We start from the raw sequence: 25,652 nt of genomic DNA, 5'->3' as shown, positions 1-25,652 counted from the left end.
TATCAGTTATTTCCTTTTATAAATAAAACAACCAGAGTCTTAGACCAAGAAGCCCAGATACCATTCAGCATTGCTGGTGTTGGCCACTGGAGGTAGAGCCAGTAAGTGAAGTGTTTAATTGCTTGTCTAACTTATACCTTTTTAATTTCCTCTATAATGGCCAAATAGGAGAGAGGTGGAGATCATGTTAAAATAAGCAGGTAACTCTGCTTAGAGTCAGGTTCAGGGTAGCTTTGGATATAGGAAGGTTCAGAGCAGTAGCACATCTTGCAGATATAAATGCATAGTCGAGGGATCAATCAATATGCTTCAACTTCTTTTGTTTTAGGGCAGTGTCCCTGGAAATGAAGGGAATGAGAATTCTTAGGAAGAAGATCCCTTAAAACAAAGACCTGGGATAAATGAGATAAATATATTCTTCTAAGGTATTAACAAACACACTGCTCCTTGGTTTACTCAATACACATCAGTGACATGTGGAAGTTTCATTCTATTAAGTAGGTGGAACAAAGTTCAAGAAGGCAAATGGAGGTGATGACAGATTATCCAAATTCCTGATGTAATAAGAGCCCAAACACAGTGCAAAATTCCACCAGAATTATAATTAATTTCCATAAGGTTATATGGCATGGTATATGTCTAAAATCATGAGAGCATTTCTTTGCCTTAAGGAATCTTTCCAAGATGGACAGCAGCACCCTCTAAATATAATTATAAAGACATGACTTCAGTGACTTGGCAAAAATTCAAAAGGATAATGCAATGCAATTTGAGAATAATGTGATTATTATTTTTTCTTTAAAAAAATGCTTCTCCTTGGCTCACAATAGAATAGTTACTCTTGTCTCCTCCTCCACTCCCTAGTAAATAATTAGAACTCTATCTCAGATTTAAAAAGGTTAAATAGAAGGAAGGAAAGATAAGAAATGACTAAATTAAAATGGGTGGGTCTACCAAAGTGAAATGTGACTGAATAGAAGAGAATTAGAAAAGGGAAAGACATTATTGGAATAATTCCAAATCCCCAATTTTAAAATTCAAACTCTAGTTACCTTTTAAAATCTTTAAATTTTGAGGCTGCTATCGAGGGCTAAACCAACCAAGGGATGAACTTATTCTATGCAGTAATACTTGCTCCTCTAGATATTTAGTAAGTCTGGTAAGATGCTCCAGATTAACTAAATTTAAACTATTTAAATTTGACTTATGGGAACCACACAAATTTCTACATAACTTATATGCTTCCAATATTGAAATTCCCAAAGTGTGTTTGAGGATGAGATGCCTTGGAGCACTACGGTACACTTACCAGAGCACCTTGGAATATCGTTAAATTTCAAGGTGATAATTTGACATCTGTCAGGTAGCCATGAACTACTAGCTGGAGGTAGTTTGTGTTTTTAAGATTACATTTGGCTTTGTTCCTTTAGATGATATCATATCTTTCAAAACTGGGCAGCATGAAAATCAATGTGGAACAGGAAATGAGGGTGGTGATGTCTAGTCTGATTCTGAGGCTTGGCAAATTTCTATTCTTAAGTTCATTACTACGAATGACATAAATATACACACATGTATTTTTTGATGATTCATGTATATTATTTTTAATTGGCTGCTATGTTCTTAGGACATAAATAATTAAGTTTTTTGGATCTAACTACTTAATGAACAGAACTGTCGGATTTTTTTTCCTATAAAACCAGGGGAAAAAATATGTAGACACTGGGATACCAAGATCTGAGTAAGTTGGAAGCTTTGTTCTAACATTGTGTATAAATAAGTTTGCGTCAGAAATAAATGATGCTTCCCAAAGTTGATTTTCCACATATAGAGTAGCTAATGCTAGGAAAGATGTGGTTCTAGGAGACTGTATTAAGTATATGATTCAGAGCTGAAGCTAATCCTCAGGAAGCAATCCAGTTATCCACTGATTTAAAAAAAAGATCCCCTAAATATAGATAAGCTTCAGACGGAAGGTGTGAGGTCCAGAATATTGAAAGCCAAGCTTGTTTTACTCCTTTTTTTCTTAGTCTGTATTTAGTTCTCCCTATTATACTGTGAGGATTCTTCAGGCCAAATACACTTTTCTTACCAATCCTTAATATTGTTTTTAGATACCAACTATGCAGATCCAGTTGTTTTTAATATAAAGCAAAAAGTGTATACATATATATGTATATATATATATATACATATATATATATACACACACACACATACATATACACACACGTTTCCTTTTAATGTTCTTTAATTCCATACACAGTAAGCTCCTATATCACTTTCATTTTTACAAATTATACAGTGCTTTTTAGCATATCAGAGAGTCAGCTACTAGATGTTGTTAAAGTGTTTTAGTCTTAATATATCAATCAGCATTTACCGATTGCATTATTACATAACTTTTCTCTCATGGTGTATCCGAACTCTGGATCATGCCCATTCAGATAATTTCTTGGTACAAGAACAGGTGAATTGTCAGTTTAAACCTATATCTTGGCCAAAAGAATCATAACTACTAAGAATCTATTGCTATGTTACCATGCTTGTAGATCTGACGTAGATGTTGTTTTTCAGATGGCAGTTTCCGTCATTTGGCACCACTATGCCTGCCAATTTGCTATCAAGAGCAAGATGAGATGTCTGATCTGTCATCACCAGCAGCAATCTTTTAGCTTCTTTTCGCCATCCAATATGACTCTTAAAATAAACATGTAATTAGATCTTGTACCATACCATAGATCTGTACTGTGGTCTCGATCTCAAGAAATGTAAAGTTGGGAATTTAACAACATTATGTCAGGCTAGAATGATGTGTGTAAATACAATGCTGTTTCCTAAATAACACTAACTTTTATTTGTATACCCTCTATTTTACCATAGCCATTTGACTGCACATCTCACAGCTAGAGATTTCTGGCGCTCCCCCAGAGGAAGAACAAGCCAGGGCTACAAAGTGCAGAGCACCAACACAATGTGAGTAGGAAAACAGGCTATTTCGGGCTCTTCTTTGGAAAGTGGTAAGTGAAAAATAGTAGCCCTTTTGGAAAGGATTTTCCAAGTGCGTAAGTTATTCTTTCCCTTTTATATTTTCCTATTTATTCCCTATTATTCCCTCTCCCAATTTAGCCCCTCTGTCCTGAACACATACCAAAATGAATAACACTGGTGACAAGTAAGAGTCAGAAGAATGTATTCTTCTATATTATGTTTTGACTCTATACACCAAAGAGGAAAAAAAAAATCTTAAATTCTTGGGGAATTTTGTATCTGAGCAAAATGATATGAAACTTCTTACCTCACAGACAGCTGCCTGAAGCATGGCATCAAAACCTCCTTCAGGTGTATCTATATTTCCGGAGATCTTTTGTCTGTGAACTGCTTTTTCAAACTCAGTAATGTTCTCTGTCAAAGATAGCACATGGATGTATCCATGGGGAGGCATACAGTCTAAATTGTAGTCGCTGTGTAAAAAAAGAAGAAATGCAAATTCTATTTTGCTATGCTTCATTCAAAGATCCAAAATACTACTCACAGTAAAATTGTGTGGTTTGGTTTAAAAAAAGAACATAGAATAATATTTTGCCAAGGAACTTTTATTAGAGAAAAGCAGTACTTTATAAAATCACAGAAAAGTTCAATACTGTTGGATGTTTCTTTGCAAGTAGGAAATAGGAATATAATGGTTTGGTATCCAAAAACTAAAGACTAAGCGTGTTCAATATAGGACACCTACAGAGCTTTTGTTATGCTAATATGCATGGCTAGTTTTTAAGAGGAGATAAGAATTTGCAGTGCTTTCCTATCATATTTGACCATGGAATAGTTGAAAAACACTTTTTGGGAAATGTTTTTTAGGAACTTAGTGAAAACATTATACCATTGTTTGATATTTAAAATATTATGCTAGTTTTTAAAGTGATAATTGGGGTGAAAGTATCAACGAATCATGAAAGTTTATTAAAATTGTTTTGAGAATCCCATGATGTCCCCAAAAGTGCGAACAATTTCTCAGGCACATGCACGTTCAGGAGAAGGTGCACACAGCTCCATGAGGACATGCATCCATTACAACAGTTAGCAGAGTTGTTTGGGCAGATTAGAGTGTACACTCTAAAGTGATCTGGGCAGATTATGGAAATAAGAAAGATGTTAAAATAAAATGTTATATTAACGAAGAACTGAACACATTTCTGCCTCACAACTCGACAGGATAATTGGGATACTGTGTGAGAAACTTTTATTTTTAAGGTTAGTTCTTGTTTCATAGTGGAGCATATGCCATTTAGAATCAGAGTTTCAAAATGATAAGAAAAGAGGCTCTTTCAGCAGAGCTTTCTTTGAAGTCACATCTTAAACAACAAAATTACAAACCTAGTCACAACACAGTAAAGGAAAGACAGTTGCAGTACTGGCAATATAAGCACTTTAAATTTGACCAACCTTCATTTAACAAATTTGGAGCAATCAAAAAGGACAAAAACAGGATTCTCAAACAGGTATTGCTATACATAGTAGCCTGAATATTGGGTTTTTTCTAAAATTACTAATATTATTTGTAGGGTTTTTTTTTTGTGATAAAACTGAATCATATTTGAAAAAACATAAAACAAGAAGTCCAAGTTATAAGCTCATAAGTTTTCAGATAAAAACATACTTCCTCTCCAAATATTTTCATTTCTCACTTAATAAAACAAATACAAAATTTAGTAAGTCATTTATATAAAAACAAATAGATTTTCTAAGAAAAAAATTAATTTGGCATTGTGAAATTCACATCAACCTCTAGATACCTGCATTGATTATGAATCCTTTCTGGGTGGATGCTAATGTATGGTGAAACTGTTTTATCAACATATGAGCCAAATCCAAGGCGGAAGTCACGGGAGAAATATGACATTTTTCTAGATAAATCATTTCCAACGGAATTTAATTTTTCAATATTATTGTGCATTGATGCTGAGACATCAACCAGGTAATAAAGATCCACAGGGTATTTCTTCAGAGGATGAATTTTCAGCATAAAATTAGCTTCCGCTTCTAGTTCAAAGAAACACAAACGTCATATAATATTCATTGTAAACATTTCAGGATAAGCTCTCAATGAATCGGTTATATTTTATCTACAGAACAACTACCACAAATTTTTACATAATGAATGAAGTTAGGAACATCCTGGAATAATTTTAAAGCAGTTTGAAAACCTCATCAATTTATTTGTTTCCAGCTTCTACAATGGATTTGTCACAATTCTGTAGTGCACAGATAATAACATATGGGCCAGTATAAATGCAATAGGAAATATATTGCCACATGAACCTGTGTTTCCCTTAGTATCTAGGAAAGCATAGCACAGTACAGCAAGTAGCATTCTATCTCAAGAGTAGGTGGCTGTATTGGTTTGAAAGTGGCTTTTGGTTTGAGGAAAACTAGAAAGGCATCTTAAGAAAAGTTACCTCTCACTGGATACAGATGCAAATTTATCCCTTTGGGTTAAGGCATATTTACGTATGAGATGTGAAAACTCTAGTACTGAGCAGTATGTTAACCTATTCAAAATAAGTAGTATGTCATTATGAATTAGATAATGAGATTCTTCCCGACAGTTAATCGTGAGAAGGAAAGAGACAGTAATCTAAAGAATGGTACCCAGCAGTGCCCCACTGGGTACCTGGGCAATGTAGGGAACACAATTTGTCTAATGCATAGTGGATACTTGATAAACATATGTTGAGGAGGGATCATGGAGGCCAAGGAACTAGATGAGAGGAGAGGGTCACCATGAGGAGAAATGTGGGAGCTTCCCAACAACTGTCTGCAGTGCAATTTTATTTAATTCTCTATCCATTATCATTTGCTACAAGGACCTGTATCATTGTATATAAGGATATAGTACTCTATGGAGTTGGTAGTTCTGTAATTATTTTTAACTTATTTTTATTTATTATTTACTTATTTTATTTGAGTATAGTTGACACACAATGTTACATTAGTTTTTGGTGTACAACTTAGTGATTTGTCAAGTTTTTATGTTATGCTGTGTAGCTACCATTGGTACTGTTATATTGTTATTACAGTATTGACTGTATTCCTTATGCTGTGCCTTTTATTCCCATGACTTATTCATTCCATAATTGGAAGCCTGTAAGTATATGGTAAAAAGTCATCAATTTAAATATAGGTAATTTGTGAATTTACACTTTTAAACAATAAAGTAAGTGCTTCGTAAGTCATTAAGTATCAGTGGAGAATAATTTGAGCAGAAAATTTTTTAATAAACACCAATTTGTAAATACAATAGGTAGCCTGATCTACCTATCAAAAGAATCCTCTAATTTATCAAATCATATTTTCAGAAGTAGCAATAATCTCTTGCAAATTATTTTATAAGTCAGATGTTTTCAAGTCAGTTACAGAATGTATTCAATATAATAAGGTTTTTCTGGCATGTAATAATAATGATGGGAGAAATTACTCATTACTAATTTGCCTGTATGTGCTGGAAATCCCTTTACTGTAACACTCTTATTTTGTGTCCAAGCTTTTGGGAGGAGAATTTGGCATGTGAAGGCCACCCATCCCACTCCCTCACTCCTTCCCTTTAGGAGCTGGGCTGCCTCCAAAGAGCGTATATTCAGCTCTGCTTTCCCAGTAGCTAGCGAGAATGCCTGTCCCTGTGGAAATGTCTTGCTATTTGGATGGAGAGGTTCAATTCAGGAGAATGTCAGAAATCTAGACAGAGCCAAGTTGATAAGAAATAGAAATGGAACATAATTGGGGAGTGTGGTTCATGTGGTTTAATGTGTGGATCAGCTTCTTCCTTTTTTTTTATTTTTTTTATTTTTTACCAGTTGTGTAATTGTTTTTTAACTGTTGACTTGGGTATAAGCTGAAGACCTTAGGCACTGACCACATGGTATTTTCATCTTGGTGATCATTACAGTTTATTGTGTCTCTGTCTAAAGATGAAAGGCTGTGTGTTTTCATGGAGTTATTGAATAATGCCCTAGATATTTAGTGTATTATGCAGGTTGTTATAAAGTTGGTTCGTTATCTTAGCCAACAGAATCTGCAAAGGCATAGTTCCTTAGAGGACTAAGATATTAGGGGAGGCCCAACCAAATGTTAGCCATACAAGAGCTCTCAGCATACAGTAGCTGCTCTTAGCCTTGCAAGCAAATCGTGGTCTCACTGGCCTCAGAGAAGATGGCTGTATAGAAGCCTTGCCAAATGGTCAGGGCTGGAGGGTTTAGGCTGCTCTAGCTTGATTTTTTTTTTTTTTCTTTTTTTTTTTTTTACATTTATTTATTTTTTTTGGGACAGAGAGACAGAGCATGAATGGGGGAGGGGCAGAGAGAGAGGGAGACACAGAATCGGAAACAGGCTCCAGGCTCCGAGCCATCAGCCCAGAGCCCGACGCGGGGCTCGAACTCACGGACCGTGAGATCGTGACCTGGCTGAAGTCGGACGCTTAACCGACTGCGCCACCCAGGCGCCCCTAGCTTGATTTTGAAGTATATAGACCTCAGCTTGGGCTGAGGCCTCAGTAAGACAAGTTTCTAATAAAGGGGAAAAGAGACTCTTCCCACGCACAGGCTTTTTAGTCATTGCTGGAGAAAACAAACATTACCTCTTTTAAACTGCAAGGCATTTGAGGTTCCTGTAAGGTTCTAGTTGTCAGCTCAAGTAGGCAGCCCTAGATAGACTAATCCCAAATTCCACTTTGCTTGTTAAGGAGGAGACTGAAGGGGCCATGCTTGGATTATTGTTTTTCCCATGAGCTTGAGATATTTCCATATATGCTTTCTAGCTGGGTTTTGGCTTCATTTATACAGGAGGAAGAAACATTCTCTTGGAGGTAGTAGAAATACCTTTTCATGGGGACATGGATACTGTGTCCCCATATAAAATCTCCACTCAGTTCATACTGGGGTACCACCAACACAGGGCTCAAAAGACAGATGACATTAGAAATTTTGAATATAATGGATGAGAAAGAAACACATGTAAAAATAAGATTTGGTATCTGTGATCATCATTGCTTTGAGGTTATCAATGTAGGCAGTAATGTCATAAATGCTACTCTGAGAGAGGTGGGTTCTTTTAGTGGCTAAGAGCTACTAAGTAACATTATGTAAAATATTTACTGCAGTATTTGGTACAATGTAAATATATATTTATATATATTATATATATAATATATATATTATATATATATATATACACACACACACACACACATTAGTAATTATCATTTTTACTATTACTAAATTATAAGCCTCATTAGGGTAAAAACTATTCATTTATCTCTGAAGCCTCTGGATTTGGTACATGCATAGGCACTCATAGATGTGTTTAACTAAACTACACTGAAGCACATTTTGATACAGCATTTCAAAAGGTCCACAAATTTACCTTCCTGAGATGCTAATATCTATGACTTCTTTCCCACAGAGGAGGAAAGAATATCATCTGGCCCCAAATGTTTATGCTACTACTTATATTATTTCCAAGAAAGTTTCATTCTTATACCTTTTGAGATTCTAAAAGCTCGGATCCTTTCTTCTGTCAATTAACTTCAAAGGGAAGAAGTGAGTCTGTGACATAGAATAAGAAATAGGACTTGGGGGAAAGCTGAGACCTACTTAGAGCTATTGCCAGTACTGGTGTCAATAGCGCAAAGAATGAAAAGTAGTGAGAATGAGTTTTAAATCACTCAAATAATGGTGTTAACAGCTCAGAAGATTTGGCTGAAACAACCATGGTGGGACATTAAGAAAAGATAACTAAAAACGTTCTACATAAGATGAAATTGAAAAACTATAAAGAAACTGCGGAAAACTAGTAGGAAGAAAGAAGAGCCAATTTCTTGTACTTGGGTGGGGGAAGAAGGCCCCAGAATGAGATGGGTTTGAAACATCAAGGCACAGACTCCAGCACGTTTCTGACTTTCTGTGGGGGATAAAATAAGGGATTGTGCCAAGGGGTAGAGGGGAAAAGAATGAATGACTTCTATATTTTTTATGGTTAATTTTTTTTAATTTAAGAAGAATACCTGAAAAATCTTATATTTTAAATTAAGCTACACTAAAGGGATTTTTTTTACAATACAAAAATGAATTAATGTTGAAACATTTTCTTAAGTTAGTGAGGTATAGATTATACTTATCCTTATCATATACATTATATTACTTCTGAAGTAGAATTAGAGGATTTCTTTCTCTCTCCTACCTTCCTAAAGATTTCATTTCAGTGTTCTTAGGGAACATCAAGTAGGATCAGTAGCTTCTGTTACTATTTTTCCATAAGATTGATAGGTAAAAATAAGAAAAAAAAAGTATAGTTTAAGAAGTAAAAAGTAAAAGAAAGTGTCACTTTTAAATTTTTAAAATTTTAAAGATTCAATAATATATATTACATATATTAAATATACAATAGAATCCTACCAACATTGTTTAAAAAGTTGAGTTAGTATATGATCTAATAGAAGTATTCATGAAAAATTTTTTAGATTCTTAATAGATGCTACATTGAACATAATGAATTTTATAAGATAAGAATAAGTGATTATAAATAAATCAAATCAATATCAATATTAGGGGATAAATTCATTTTACACTTAGGTATGCATTATATGTGTCATGGTAGAGAGGACTTTCATATCATGAGGAGTGATGTTTCTATATATCTGGAGTTGGTAAAGTGTAGCTTCATATGTTATGCTTCAAAGCTGGCATGTCAGGGTGCATGGGTGGCTCCGTCAGTTAAGCATCCAACTCTTGATTTTGGCTCAGGTCATGATCCCAGAGACATGGGATTGAGCCCTGAGTTGGGTCTGCGCTGACAGCACAGAGCCTACTTGGGATTCTCTTTCCCACTCCCTCTGCTTCTCCCCTGAGCTGTCTCTCTCCCAAAATAAATAAATGAACTTAAAACAAAACAAAACAAAACAACTGGTGCCATGTGCATTTATTTTAAAGGTTATTTCTGCACTGTCAGCGCAGAGCCCAATGTGGGACTCAATCTCATGAACTGTGAGATCATGACCTAAGCTGAAATCAAGAGTCTGATGTTTAACTGACTAAAGCACCCAGGTGCCCCATCATATGCATTTTTTAGATGAACTTATTAAATGTAATTTACTAACTACTTGTTGTATATGTATATTATAATATAGAGTTCTGTCATAGCTATGTTGGAAAGATGGCTTACACCCATTAGACAATTATGCTAATTTGCATACAGAAATCCAAATAGTAGTGGGAAACTAAATAGAATCAAGCCCCATAGTGATTGACATAGACATTAAGCATTTCTCTTTTCACTCTTCTACTCCCCATACTGCCTTCAGTGACCTTAGTTAAGAACTCACGTTGAGGTCTCCCACATCTTTATCCAACCTGTACCTCCTGCTGAACTTCAGCTTCAGATACAGTAAGTCACTACCTCAAATTAAGATGTCTCAGTTTGAACTCAGTACCAACCTTCCACAGAAGGCAGCCATACCTCTCACCTTGTTACTTAAGCCACAGCTCCAGTGTCTCCTTGCTCATCAATCACCAACCCCTGGGGATGCTAATGAGAGACATCTCTCATGCCTGTCCATTTTTCTCCTGCCTCATCACCATTACTATTATTGTTTATCTATAGCACTGAAACTGTTACGCACCTTCTGAACTGTTAATTTTTAGTCTCAGGAAGAATCAACCACCATTATATATACAAAAAGGAACAAACTAAATTTAAATTCATTTAAATGTGTATATTTAAGTGTAACACAATAATAGAAAAAAAAATTCACCTTATAATTTTCAAATCCCGAGTATATAAAACAGAGAAAGACATTTTGAGAGGATATAGTCATATTTATTTGAGGCAAATAATATATGATAAGCTTCATGTATAAGCTACTAAAAATTAGTGTTCAGTTAGAAAAACAGGAAAATTTGTATGAAAGGCAAATAACATACACAAAAAGAACTAAAGATGGTTAAAGTAAGCTTAGGAAAAATGTTGCAGCTTTTTAATTCTAGGATAAAGGGAAAAGAAAACAGCTAACAGACGAGTTACATGTAAAAACTTAAGAGATTAAAAAGAATGAAAAGGCAAGGTTGACTCTGAGAGCCTTAACTGGACATCCATTTTTCTTATAAATAACCTGATAATATACATTGGGAACCTATATAAATTTATATATATTTGACCTAGTAAATCTATTTATAAGAATTTATCCTATATGAATATTCTATTTTATACAAAGATACATGCATAATGAGTATCACTGAAGATTTGCTTTAAAAATCTTCATTCAAATTGGATTGGGATTGTCTTATTTATTGATTCATTTGGGTTTGTTACATTTATAGAGTATGTTTATAGAAAACGGCCATTGCTGTAATATTGTCTTCCTTTTTTTTAATTTAAATTTTAGTTAACTTACAGGGCAATATTAGTTTGAGAAGTAGAATGCAGTGCACCCAATGCTCATCACAAGTGCCCTCCTTAGTAGCCATCACCCATCTAGCCCATCTCCCAGCCACTTCCCTCCATGAAACCACAGTTTGTTCTCTATCATTAGGAGTCTCTTGTGGTTTGTTTCCCTCTATTCTCTCTGCCCTCCATATGTTCATCTGTTTGTTTCTTAAATTCCACATAGGAATGAAATCATATGGAATTTGTCCTTCTTTTTTAAAAATTTTTTTTTCAACGTTTATTTATTTTTTTTGGGACAGAGAGAGACAGAGCATGAACGGGGGAGGGGCAGAGAGAGAAGGAGACACAGAATCGGAAACAGGCTCCAGGCTCTGAGCCATCAGCCCAGAGCCCGACACGGGGCTCGAACTCACGGACCGCGAGATCGTGACCTGGCTGAAGTTGGACGCTTAACTGACTGCGCCACCCAGGTGCCCCTGGAATTTGTCCTTCTTGATTGACTTATTTCGTTTAGCATAACACATTCTAGCTCTATCCACATCCTTGCAAATGGGAAGATTTTATTCTTTTTGATGGCTGAGTAATATTCCTCCCCCTCTCTCTCTCCCTTTCTCTCTATATATATTTACCACCACATCTTATTTATCCATTCATCAGTCAATGGACATTTGGGTTTCTCCATAGTTTGGTTATTGTTGATAATGTTGCTATAAACATTGGGGTTTGAGTACTGCTTCAAATCTATATTTTTGTATTCTTTGGGTAAATACCTAATAGTGCAATTGCTAGACTGTAAGGTTGTTCTATATGTTGTTTTTTGAGGAACCTCCATACTGCTCTCCAGAGTGGCTGTACCACTTTGCATTCCTACCAACAGTGTAAGAGGGTTCCCCTTTCTCCACATCCTCACCAACACCTGTTGTTTCTTGTGTTGTTAATTTTAGCCTTTCTGAAAGGTGTAGATAGTATCTCATTGTGATTTTGATTTGTATTTCTCTGATGATGAGTGATGTTAAGCATCTTTTCATGTATCTGTTGGCCATTTCTTTGGAAAAGTGTCTATTCATGTCTTCTGCACAGTTCTTAACTGGATTATTTTTTTTTGGGTGTTGAGTTTGTTAAGTTCTTTATAGATTTTGGATGCGAACCCTTTTTCAGACATATCATTTGCAAATATCTTCTCCCATTCAATAGGCTTCCTTTTAGTTTTGTTCACTGTTTCCTTCGCTGTGAAGATTTTTTTTTTCTTGCTGAAGTCCCAATAGTTCATGTTTGCTTTTGTTTCCCTTGCCTTCAGCAATGTGTCTAATAAGAAGTAGCTCTGGCAGATGTCAAAGTGGTTGCTGGCTGTGTTCTCCTGTAAGATTTTTATGGCTTCTTGTCTCACATTTAAGTCTTTCATCGATTTGAGTTAATTTTTGAGTATGGTGTAAGAAAGTGATCCAATTTCATTCTTCTGTATGTTGCCCTCTAGTTTTCCCAACACCATTTGTTGAAGAGACTCTTTTTTCCATTGGATATTCTTTCCTGCTTTGTTGAAGATGAGTTGACCATGTAGTTGTGGGCCCACTTCTGGGTTTTCTTCTTTGTTCCATTGATCTATGTATCTGTTTTTGTGCCAGTACTATACTGTTTTGATGACTATTACTTTGTATTATAGCGTGAAATCTGGAATAGTGATGCCTCCAGTTTTGTTTTTCTTTTTTAACATTGCTTTGGTTATTCAGGGTCTTTTGTGGTTCCATACAAATTTTAGGATTGTTTGTTCTAGCTCTGTGAAAAATGCTGCTGGTATTTTGATAGTGATTGTATTTAATGTGTAGATTGATTTGAGTAGTACAGACATTTTAACAATGTTTGTTCTTCCAATCCATGAGCATGAAATGCTTTCCATTTCTTTACGTACTCTTCAATTTCTTTCATAAGTGTTCTTATAGTTTTCAGAGTACAAATCTTTTACCTTTTTAGTTAGGTTTATTTCTGGGTATCTTATCGTTTTTGGTACATTTGCAAATGGGATCTATTCCTTGATTTCTTTTTCTGCTGCTTCTTTATTGGTGTATAGAAATGCAACAGGTTTCTGCATGTTGATTTTATATCCTGCAGCTTTGCTCAATTCATGTATTAGTTCTAGCAAAGTTTTGGTTTCAGGTTTTCTACATAGAGTATCATGTCATCTGCAAATAGTGAAAGTTTGACTTTTCCCTGGTGGATTTGGATACTTTTATTTCTTTTTGTTGTCTGATTGCAAAGGCTACAACTTCCAGTACTATATTAAATAGTAGTGGTGAGAGTGGACATCCCTGTCTTGTTCCTGACCATAGGGGAAAGGATCTGTTTTTCCAATTGTGGATGATATTAGCTGTGGGTCTTTACTATATGGCCTTTATGATGTTGAGGTATGTTTCATCTATCCCTACTTTGTTTAGGGTTTATATCAAGAACAATTACTATATTTTGTCAAATACTTTTTCTGCATCTATTGACAGGATCATATGGTTCTTATCCTTTCTTTTATTAATGTGATGTATCACCTTGACTGATTTGTGAATATTGAACTAGTCCTGCAGCCCAGGAATAAATCCCTCTTGATCATGGTGAATAATTATTTTAATGTACTGTTGAATTCAATTTGCTAGTATCTTGTTGAGAATTTTTGCATCCTTCTTCATTTTGGCCTGTAAATCTCCTTTTTAGTGGAGTCTTTGTCTGGTTTTGGAATCAAGGTAATGGTGGCTTCATAGAATGGGTTTGGAGGTTTCCCTTCTATTTCTATCTTTTGAAACACTATGAGAAGAATAGGTATTAACTCTTCTTTAAATGTCTGGTAGAATTCCCTCGGGAAGCCATTTGGCCCTGGACTCTTGTTTGTTGAGAGATTTTTTTATTACTGAATCATTCTCATTTTTTGGTTATGGTTCTGTTCAAGTTTTTCTACTTCTTCCAGTTTTCATTTTTGGTAGTTTGTGAGTATTTAGGAATTTGTCCATTTCTTCTACATTTCCCAGTTTGTTGGCATATAATTTTTCAAAGTATTCTAATTGTATTTCTGTGGTGTTGGTTGTGATCTCTCCTCTTTCATTTGTGATTTTATCTATTTGGGTCCTTTCTCTTTCATTTTGATAAGTCTTTCCAGGGGTTTATTAATTTTGTTTATTTTTTCAAAGAACCAGCTCTTAGTTTCATTGATCCTTTCTGTTTTTTTTTCTTCTATATCATTTATTTCTGCTCTGATCTTTATTATTCCCCTTCCTCTGCTGGCTTTCGACTTTATTTTGATAGTTTTTTGTTTTTATTTTTGTCTGTTTTTCTAGTTTTACATAGCCTAAGGTTAGGCTATGTATTTGGGACATTTCTGGAAAATTTTTGGTTTCAGGTTTTCTACATAGAGTATCATGTCATCTGAATTGCAATATACTTCCCTCTTAGGACTGCCTTTGCTGCATTCCAAAGGGTTTAGACTGTTGTATTTTCATTTTCATTGGCTTCCATGTATTTTTTTAATTTATTCTTTAATTTCCTGGTTAACCCATTCATTCTTTAGTAGATGTTCTTTAACCTCATATATTTGAGGGCTTTCCAAATTTTTCTGGTGGTCGACTTCAAATTTTATAGTGCTGTGATCTGAAAACATGCATGGTATGATCTCTGTCTTTTTGTACTTGTTGAGAGTTGATTTATGACACAGTATGCGATCTATTCTGGAGAATGTTCCATGTGCACTCAAGAAGAATGTATATTCTGCTTTAGATGAAATGTTCTGAATATATTCGTTAAGTCCATTCGTTAAGTCCAGTGTGTTATTCAAAGCCATTGCTTCCTTGTTGATTTTCTACTTCAATGATCTATCCATTGCTGTGAGTGGGGTGTTAAAGTCCTACACTATTATTGGATTATTAGCAGTATGTTTATGTTTGTTATTAATTGATTTATATATTTGGTTTCCTTCAAGTTGGGGGCATAAATATTTACAACTGTTAGATCTTCTTGATGGATAGACGGTGAATTACAATATAATGCCTTTCTTCATCTCTTGTTACAGTCTTTTGTTTTAAAATCTAGTTTGTCTGATATAAGTATGGCTACTCCAGCTTTCTATTGATGTCCATTAGCATAACAGACGGTTCTCTATCCCTACACTTTGAATCTGCAGGTGTCTTTAGGTCTAAAATGAGTCTCTTACAGGCAGCATATAGACAGATCTTCTTTTTTTAACTATTCTGATACCCTATGTCTTTTGATTGGAGCATTTAATCCATTTTCATTCAGACTAAGTATTGAAATATATGAATTTAGTACCATTGTGTTACCTATGGAGTTGATATTTCTGGTGATGCTCTATGGTCCTTTCTAGTCTTTGTTGCTTTTTTTTTTTCCTCCACTCAGAGTTCCCCTTAAAATTTATCGTAGTTCTGGTTTAGTGGTCACAAACTCTTTTAGTTTTTGTTTGTCTGGGACCTTTTTATTTCTCCTTCTCTTCTGAATGATGGCCTTGCTGGATAGAGTGTTCTTGGCTGCATATTTTTTCACATTCTGCATACTGAATATCTTTTGCAACTCCTTTCTGGCCTGCCATGTTTCTGTGGACAGATCTGTTGCAAACCTGATCTGTCTTCCCCTGTAGGTTAAGGGCTTTTTTTTTTTCCTTGCTGCTTTCAGGATTCTTTCCTTGTCTGTGTATTTTGTGAATTTGACTATGATATGTATTAGAGATAATGAGCTTTTGTTGCATTTAATGAGAGTTCTCTGTGCTTCTTGAATTTTGATGTCTGTCACCCTCCCCAAATTACAGAAGTTTTCAGCAATAATTTACTCACATAAACTTTTGCCCCTTTTTCTCTCTTTTTGTCTTCTGGGATTCCTGTGATACAAATGTTATTACATTTTAATAAATCACTGAGTTTCCTAAGTCTGTCTTCATGATCCCTGATCTTTGCTTCCCTCTTGTTTCAGCTTCATTATTTTGCATAATTTTATCTTCTGTATTGTTCTTTCACTCCTCTGCCTTATCCATCCTCATTTTTTTGGCCTCCATTTGGGTTTGCATCTTGGTTATAGTATTTTTAATTTTGGCCTGACTAGATTTTAGTTCTTTTATCTCTGCAGGAAGTGACTCTCTGGTGTCTTCTATGCTTTTTTCAACCCCAGCTACTATCCTTAAAATCATTGTTTTAAATTCTGGTTCCGACACCTTACTTACATCTGCATTGATTAAATCTCTGGTCATAATTTCTTCCTGTTCTTTCTTTTGAGGGGAATTCCTCCATCTTGTCATTTTGGAGGAAGAAACAACAACAGTAATAATAGAATGAAATAAAAATTAAAAAATTAAAAATAATTCTTTAGGTCCTAGATCCTAGGTGTGTTTTGGTTTGCTTGTTAAGAGAAGCTGCCATGTTCTTTCTCTCAAATTATGAAGATTGTTCTGTTAATCCTCAGATCAATTTCCTAGGTATCCAAAATGGTTTGATGTTGACCTAGCTGTGTTCAAGAGAAGAGAGAAGCCCAGGATCCCCTTACTACTCTGGCATCTTAACTCTTTCTGCCATAATATTGTCTTCCTAATCAGCAACATAAAATTCTTCTGCATTTATTCATATCTTCTAGGTAGCACAGTGGATCTTATACATTTTCTTTTTAAAGTTTATCCCTAGACAGTTTGAGTTTTAGATTGCTGCTAGGAATTTATCCCTTTTTAAATTATATTTAATATTATGTAAGAAATCCATTGATTTGAATATTTTAAAAAACCTGCCATTTAATTAATTTATTTATTTATTTATTTATTTATGTGCATATTTATATATTTATTTTAATATGCATACCTTATTTATATAACAAAGGCTGAGGTATTTTTTTTTATTCATTTTTTTTAAGTAAACTCTAGGTCCAAGGTGGAGCTCAAACTCATGGCCCTGATCAAGAGTTGAATGCTTTGTGGACTGAGCCAGCTAGGTTCCCCTATTTTTTGTTTTCTATTTTAAAAATTATTTTTGGTTGATTTGCTTGGATTTATGAGATAGACATATGATGATAATTCTGCTTTATCTTCTAAAAATATTTATAACTTATATTTGGTTTTCTTGTCTCACTGCTTTTACATAAAACTTCCAGAAGGATTTTAATATATATTAAGGAACTATTCTTAAATTTTTATTTTGGCAGAATAGACACTAAATTTTATTGTATAATTTTTCAGCATCTGTTGAGATAACAAACATATATTTTTTCCTTTTGGCATTGTTTTTCTTATCACATATGGTTTAATGTGATTTCTTAATATGTTAAGGGTTTAATACTAGGGTTATGCTAACCTTGTACAAACTGAGTAGCTTCTAGGGCTTTTCTAAAACTAATGGAAGAGTTTATGTAGTACAGGTATAATGCATTTCCTAATGTTTGGGTGAACATTAAATCATTTATTCTGAAGAAAACATTTAGACCTAATGTGAGTATTTTATAATTTTATAATGTTATTAATTTCTTTGATCTTTATTAGCTTTCTTAGGGCTCACTCTCTTCTTGAGTCAATATTAATCATGCATATCTTCCTTAAAATTACCTATATTATTAAGATTTATACATTTTACCATAGATTTTTGTGATTAATTTTTTCTTAATGGCTTTTTCCCTTAATATTTGTTTCTCTGGCTGTAATCTATATAACTGGGTTATTTACTTCTTTTCTTCTTTTCTTAATTAGCTATGCCAGCAATTTGTCTATTTATTGGACTTTAAAAAGAACTAGCTCTTGGATTTATACATTCATTTTCCTTTTTTATTTCTCTTTTTCATTTTGTTAATTTTTTTCTTAACTTATTAATTCCTTCCCCTTGTTTTCCTTATGGCCTTTTTTTTTACTCCTGTATCTTAATTTGGATGCTTAGTTAATTTTTGTTCATTCTTCTTTAATAATAAAAGTATTTAAAGATCTTAATTTTTCTGGGAGCAACTTCATTCACATCCCATGTATTTTTTTTAACTTTTTTTTTTACATTTATTTTTGAGAGACAGAGAGAGACAGAGCACAAGTGGGGGAGGGGCAGAGAGAGAAGGAGACACAGAATTGGAAGCAGGCTCCAGGCTCTGAGCTGACAGCATAGAGCCCAACGTGGGGCTCGAACTCACAAACTGTGAGATCATGACCTGAGCCGAAGTTGGATGCTTAACCGACTGAGCCACCTAGGTGCCCGACATCCCATGTATTTTGATGTCAGTTGTTGTTATTGTTATTATTAAATGGTCTATGACTAGAGTTTTGATTTATTCTTGGAGACAGACTTTATTTAGGAGAAACTTTTCTTTGTTATTTAATATTTGTTTATTCTCTTATACTGACTTCAAATATTATAGCACAATGTACACACATATTGACCTATAAAAATATTTTTTTGCTTTTTGGAATTAAATATTCTTGTCTAAAATATGACTAATATCTAAAATTACTCCATGGCCTTTGAAAATGTTATTTTATATATCAAGAGCTATGGACCAAATTGTGTTCCCTCCAAATTTACATGTTGAATCCCTAAACCATAATGTGATGTTGTTTGGAGATGGAGCCTTTGGAGATTATTAGGTTTAGATGAGGTAATGAGGGTGGGGCCCTCTTAATGAGATTAGTGCCCTTATGGGAAGAGACACCAGAGACCTCCATCTCCATCTTCTTCTCTCTGTGTGTCTCTTTTTCTCCCTCCCCAGGAACGAAATCAGCCAGTACCTTGATCTTGTACTTTCTAACTTCCAGGACTGTGAGAAAATAAATTTCTGTCGTTTAAGTCCCCTAGTGTACACAATTTTGTTATGGTAGCAATAGAAGATGGTGAATGGCATAATCTTACCAACCTAATTACCTTCATTTTTGTGTATCCCTTTCCAACTGTTGCTTGTATATGTCCATACTGGGCTGTATAATTGTTTTATATGGTGAAGAGCATAGTTTTAATTGGAAGCTGGGAATATGCCTGACGCCAAGAAAGAAATAGACTTTGTTTTTCTGGTAACTGAAGAATCTGGAGAAATAGCTCAGCTTTGGAAAAGGGAGGTCATGTGTCAATAATGGTTTTTTAAAAATTTAATGCCAGGACAAGACCACCCAGAATGAAATAATGAAGACTTAAAGGCAATTGCATACTGCTTAAATCTAAATGCATCTAATTGACTGATGCATACCTATGTACCTGAAATTATCTTGTCATATGTAGCTTGTACACTGGGATTTTCTAGCAGTGGAAGAAAATGAATAATTTCCGGTGGCCTACTACATGTGCCAAACTGTGTAATACAATGTGATGAAATGGCAAGTATAAGAGAGGTATAGGAGGAGAACTATGTGTTACTCTCAGGAGCCATCACAAAGCAGCTCAATTATGATAATTATGAATTGTAGTTTTGTGTTTAAAAGTTTATCGCAAAGGCTCTAAGGACTTAGCTTAATTTACATCTCTTACTAATTAATTAATCAACTAATCAAGTCAACATATACTTACAGAGTGCTTACTAAAAGCCAGCACTCTGTGAGGCTTTGGAGAAAAAGGGGAATAAAACATGTTCTCTTTCTTCAAGAGCTGGCAATGGAATTGGAACACAATTACACTACAATGTGATCAAGTCTGGAAACACATAATTATAATATAATGTGGTCAGGTTTGCAGAGTGTCCGAGGCCACACAGCTAGCTAGCTGTAGGCACAAAAAAAAGATCAGAATTCTGATTTCTTTATTCTGAGCCCGCTGTTATTTCTACTACAATAATATTGCCTTTCACAAAATATTAAATATAAGCAAATAAAGCTAAATGTAATTTAAAGTCTGAATCATCAAGATTTATTTGAAAATCACCAAACCTGGACGCAGCTGGATCAACACTTCTCCTGGTGTCACCTGTGTATTCATTTCATTTTCACTTGCTATTACATGCACCGATGGGTATTCTATCGAATCAATTGAGCAGCCTTTGCTTATTAAATTGGAAATAATATCACAACGTTCACTTCTTGATCCACCTGAAATGAAATCCTGTTTAAAAGAAGGAAAATCACTGATGTTTTTAGTGCATACTGTCTCAATTATAACCAAAGAAAACCACACAGCAAATATTGTAAAGAAGCCATCTTCCAATGTCACAAAACTTATGCAACTATTCAAAATACCTGCTTGTTTCCAAAAAGAATACTAAAAAAATTTGTCTTAAATAAAGCTTTAATTCCTAAATCTTATCTAAAAAGAAGAAAATTAAAGAGGAGATTTAAACCAAGTACTTTAAATATTGTTAACTGATCACTGTAAAATCATTCCAACTTAATTCTTTCTAAATATTTTACATTGGAAAGACTACTTCAAAAGAAAATTTATCCAAAATAGACCATTCATTCATTCCAAATGTAAGTCTCAGTTCTCAAATAACCCAATTGGTGTATGCATTATAAATTTTTATGTTCAGAATATGAGAGAGGGTCCTCAGGAGTCACATGCCCAATGTAAGGTGCTGAAAATTCACAAAAGGATGAACTGGAGATGTATATTTCTTAGACCACAAAATCCCCCATCTTAGACACACAATAGCCTATAAATAATTTAATAAACCAAGAAAGATGTTCATAATGAGGCTGGAAGATAGAAAATTGGAGCTAAAATTATACTGGATTTGCAAGTGAATCTAGAACTTTTATTACCATTCAGCATTGGTTAGTTGATCTTTATTCAATAGCCATTCAAGAAACTTGGAATTAGTGGAACAAGCTTAAAATTTAACTTATCCTGAGAAAAAAAATTGATATTTTTATTTTTCATGTAACCATTCATGTTTTCCCCTAAGAACAGGAAATGTATTAAAAAGTATAGAAATATATTTTATTATATATAATGTTGGCCTGAATTATTTGGAACATTTGCTTACACAGTAGCTAGATTATTTGCTCAGTGATTTTACTGGCAGTGGCTATTATGATCTGACATTCAGTCATTCCTTCTTCAGTTCAGCTGATCCAGGGAATTGGATTTCAAATTAATCATTCAATCAAAGAATACAGATTGAATACTTACACAGGGTCAGTAGTTTTTAGGTGCTGAGGATACAGAATGGAACAAGACAGAGACCTTGTCAAAGAGTCAATAGGCCATTGATGAATCCAGCCATTAAACAAGTAAATGTAATTATTATAGGCATTAGATTTAGGGGAAGCATAGAATTTCAAAGGGTTATGGAAGAAGGAAATTATCAAGTTCAATATTAGTTGAATATTAGATCACTAATTATGAATAGTAACATCTGTGTCACTAGTATAGATGGGATGGTGGTAGGCAATATAAAAACATTCACACAAAGATTTTAATTCCTCTCTTAATTTAGAACAGGGGTTCAAAAACTAGGCCTGGTGGTACAAATACAATAATCCATGCCCTGTTTTTGTATTGCTTGAGTGCTAAAAAAAATGCATTCTACCTTTTAAAAATGCTGTTAAGTGATTAAAAAAGAACATACAAGAGAAACAGTATGTGGCCCATAAAACTTAAAAAATATTTACTGTACTGATATTTACAGTACTGATCCTGAATTAGAGTGTGAAGCACCCTTGTAATATAAATATATTAAGAGATATTAAGAGGATATATTAAGAGGATATATTCTTTTCAATCAAGATTTCCAGCTGTCATTTGGTAAATGACTTCATGGGAATAGAAAAATTCAATTTGCTTTGCTATTGACCATATACCCAGATTTTTATCATGATGTTTAAAAATCTCCAAAACCTTAATTTCTTGTATCCAAATTTATTCTGTCCATTGATAAAACTTAGAGGTACTCAATATAAGATTTAGCTCAAAGAATGATGGCATATATTGCTATCATATGTATCACGTTCCTTCAGAAAGCTCCAAGATAGATGAGAGGATCCTTCCTGTCCTAGAGTTTGAGCAATATTGAGGGTACTTAAGACTTGGTACCTCTATGTTCATGACAGGCCACAGACAAAGGGCTACATGCATTTAATAGATGGAAAAACACCAAGACTTCAAATCAAGAAAAGAAATAAAATACAAGTAATTCTGATTTTTCTTTTCATCTAGGGATTCTGTTATTTGTGTACACAGAAATGGAAAAGAAGGGACTACGGTTAATTCACTGCAACTATACATCACGCTATGCCATTTGACCTTTAAATGTCAAATCATTTTGCTGAAATAGGCAAAATAGTCTCAATTATTTTGCAATGTCTGAATCAGCATGGCTGTTTTTACTCTGCTGTAAAAACGGAGTTAGAAAAGCACTGCCAATTTGACAATTAGGTTTGAGAAGGGAAGAAAAGACCGTGACATCAAAATAAAGAATGGAATGCTGCCCCTGCCCACTGCGGCCTACTTTCCACTTTGTATAAAAGAAAAGAATTTGAAACCACACCCTTTTAATTTGTGGTGTTTTGTGTCATTTTAATTTCTTCTAATGCTTGTGTTTTATTTTTTCTACACGAAATACACAAGCAAAACCATACTCCTTCTGCATCTAAATCCCATTTGTAAATGAAAAGCCCAGGTTTGAAGTTACCTCAGGTAGCTTTTCATCATTTGTTACTTTTATCCATTCAATATAATTATTTGTGGAAAAAATAAGAAAAGCTTTTTCTTCTTATTTCTGAGTCTTTCTGATTTCCAAACATGGCAATCTGCACGGAAATGAAAGAACTCTATCATGTTCCTTTTGACGGTGAATACCTTTGTGTTGTATTTTAGTATAATTACGTTCGAAGGCTGCCCTCTGAACTTCTGACTATGTGATCACAATCTGTGTATGACATAGCATGCAGGAGAAGAAGAGAATTCTTCAAAACTCATCAAGTCTTTTACATATGTTAAAAAGGAGCTTGATGCGTTAAACTAGGCAATACTGATAAGGTCTTTTCCATCCTAATTATTTTACAATTATTTTTATGTAACATGGAGAGAAAGAGCAGGCAAAACATCTAGAACATCAGGTTAACATGCTATACAAGAATGTAGGCAAATCGAATATACCCTGTCCAAATTTTCTAGTGATCTTTTACTTTTGACCAGCCTTGAAAATTATACAAACCAAGCTTAATTTGTTAGTTTTAACTATTCTGATCATGAACACAGAAAAAAAACTAAACAAAACAAAAGCCTATTCTTTCCCCATACCTCCACTCTCGTTGGTTAAGAAATAATAGACCTCAGTTGCATATGTGTCTAATGGTGGGTAATCTTTCAAAATTAATCATTGTATTCTTCTTCTCAAGGATGTCAGGTCAGCCTGCAGGGAGTGGACAGCTCCTTCTGTTAATGATGTGCTAGTAGCTGAGTCCTAACACTGGTTGCTTCCCCCTAAGTTGTGTTCTTAACACAGTCCTCTTGGTTTCCTAAACCTGAATGAGTTGCTTTGGAGTCTCACTCAAGTTCTTTTAGTAACAACTCCATTTCTTAAGCAATGCCTGTGTCAAATGCTTGTCACATACGGTTTTATTTAATCCTCACAACAGTATGTCATAGGTACAATTTTTATTTCCATTTTAGAGCTAAGGAAAACTGAGGTTCAGAGTAGTTAGAGTAATGTATGCAAGTTTATATGGTTAGAAACTGATGGTCCTGGGATTTGAACCCAAGTTGACCTCATTTCAGAGCCTGCATTTTCAACACATGAATTAGATGGCCCTGTACTACACAGAAGGATATTCTGGAACACAAACAGCCAAGTGATTTCCAAATGTGTTCTGAGATCCTCTTCTGAAACATTTGATCAACAGCAGACATGGGTTTGCCTCCTGTGCTCTGGCAGCCACCTCACATTTCTCCTTGGATTACCTCTTGCCATTTGGCCACCAATTTCTCTGAATACTCAAAATCTTTCCTTTTGTGGCAGGACTGACATTTGCTATTCCCATAACTGAGCCTCTCCAGATTTTCTGTGCCAGCGGCGATATCAGATAAAGGGGTCTCTCTGGAACTTGGAATTTTATATGGCTGGCATGTTACATTTGGCTGACAGCTGGGTTTCTTAATCATCTTTTGAGAGTTCCTCTAAGCTACACTTAATAAAGTTCTGAGCAGCTGACATCAAGTTGACACAAACTTCATGGCTTCCTTAGTTAAAATCTAAAATGGAGTATTGGCCTAGGGTCAGGAAATATAAAGCCATGAAACACTCTTGACAGAAAAACCTAGAAGTAAATTCCAAACTCAGGGTTATAGAAATGAGGAAAGGAAGGCTCAGAGAATAGAGTGAGTTCTGTCTGGTCATTTGGCTCATAGGAGGTGATGGGACTTGTCATAGAAATTCTGGAATTGTCCTCTCTCTGACATTGCCTCATTCCATGGGTTCTGGTGAAGCACTGCCTAGTTTCGAGTGACATCTGATTTCCTCACTGGTAAAGGCTAGAGTATATCCAAGAAGACTTTGGGTTGTCAGTAGGAGACACTTTCAGACATGGCTAAGACTACTTTGTGAACCCCTCCTCTGTCTCTTTACTGACTTGCTTTAGAAGAAAGTAATGTCCACCATCCTTTGGTACTTTTTAGCTTTCTTTTTCCTTCTGGGAGATGCATAAGTTATAGGCAAGTAGTAACAGGAGAGGTTGGAAAGATGATGGTAGGTGCAGTTTTTGAGCAAAATCAGAGAAGGCAAAAGCTAGAGATCTTCATAGCAAGCAAAAGGTCATTAAATATCTCCTTGTTCCAATTCCCAAGAGCTACATAAACAAATGTAAAGTTATCTCTGTAATTTCACAAAAGAACCCCAGATTATAGATGGCTTCTTCATTGCAACTTATTATGTAAAGTAGTTCTGATGGAAGAATATCAACAAAAGAAAAAATTCACAAAACAACTTCACAGCCAGGAAAGAAGGAATGCATTATATTTGTTTTACTAAGAAGTTTGTTATTGGGGTACGTTTCTCTTGTTAGAATATAAAAACACTAATTTTGAACAATAAAAGATTTCTGATTTATTCTCCATTCCACAGAATTTAAATGTACACAGTATCACACGAATAGGGTCACATGTCAAAGGAAAAGCATCCCATTTTTCTTAAGTAACTAATGAATTGATATACAATGTTATGAAATGGAGTAAATAACTTATCTTTAAGTATTTCAAATAAAAGCAAATGAAACAGCCCTATAAACTAACTTGCTTTTCTTTAATAAGCAAGTACAAGACTACAATCCAACTAGGATATATAACCTAATGCCCCAAGCTGTAGCAAGA

At 34.5% G+C, this 25,652-nt stretch overlaps 1 protein-coding gene across 1 annotated transcript in view; it reads right to left on the bottom strand.

The window, feature by feature from the left end:
• ITGB8 (integrin subunit beta 8) overlaps positions 1–25,652 on the bottom strand; it is an 85,097-nt gene that overhangs the window by 31,821 nt on the left and 27,624 nt on the right. Inside the window, exons 3-6 of the mRNA XM_043589060.1 lie at positions 20,279–20,450; positions 4,794–5,040; positions 3,299–3,464; positions 2,542–2,700 (exon numbers count right to left, since the gene is read on the bottom strand). Of these exons, the coding sequence (XP_043444995.1) occupies positions 2,542–2,700; positions 3,299–3,464; positions 4,794–5,040; positions 20,279–20,450 (744 nt within the window). The remainder of the gene's footprint in view (positions 1–2,541; positions 2,701–3,298; positions 3,465–4,793; positions 5,041–20,278; positions 20,451–25,652) is intronic.

This window comes from Prionailurus bengalensis, chromosome A2, assembly GCF_016509475.1.
Source record: "Prionailurus bengalensis isolate Pbe53 chromosome A2, Fcat_Pben_1.1_paternal_pri, whole genome shotgun sequence".
In the NCBI taxonomy this organism is placed as follows: domain Eukaryota; kingdom Metazoa; phylum Chordata; class Mammalia; order Carnivora; family Felidae; genus Prionailurus; species Prionailurus bengalensis.
Note: the sequence above shows the minus strand (reverse complement) of the source record. Positions and strands in the feature narration are given on the sequence as shown.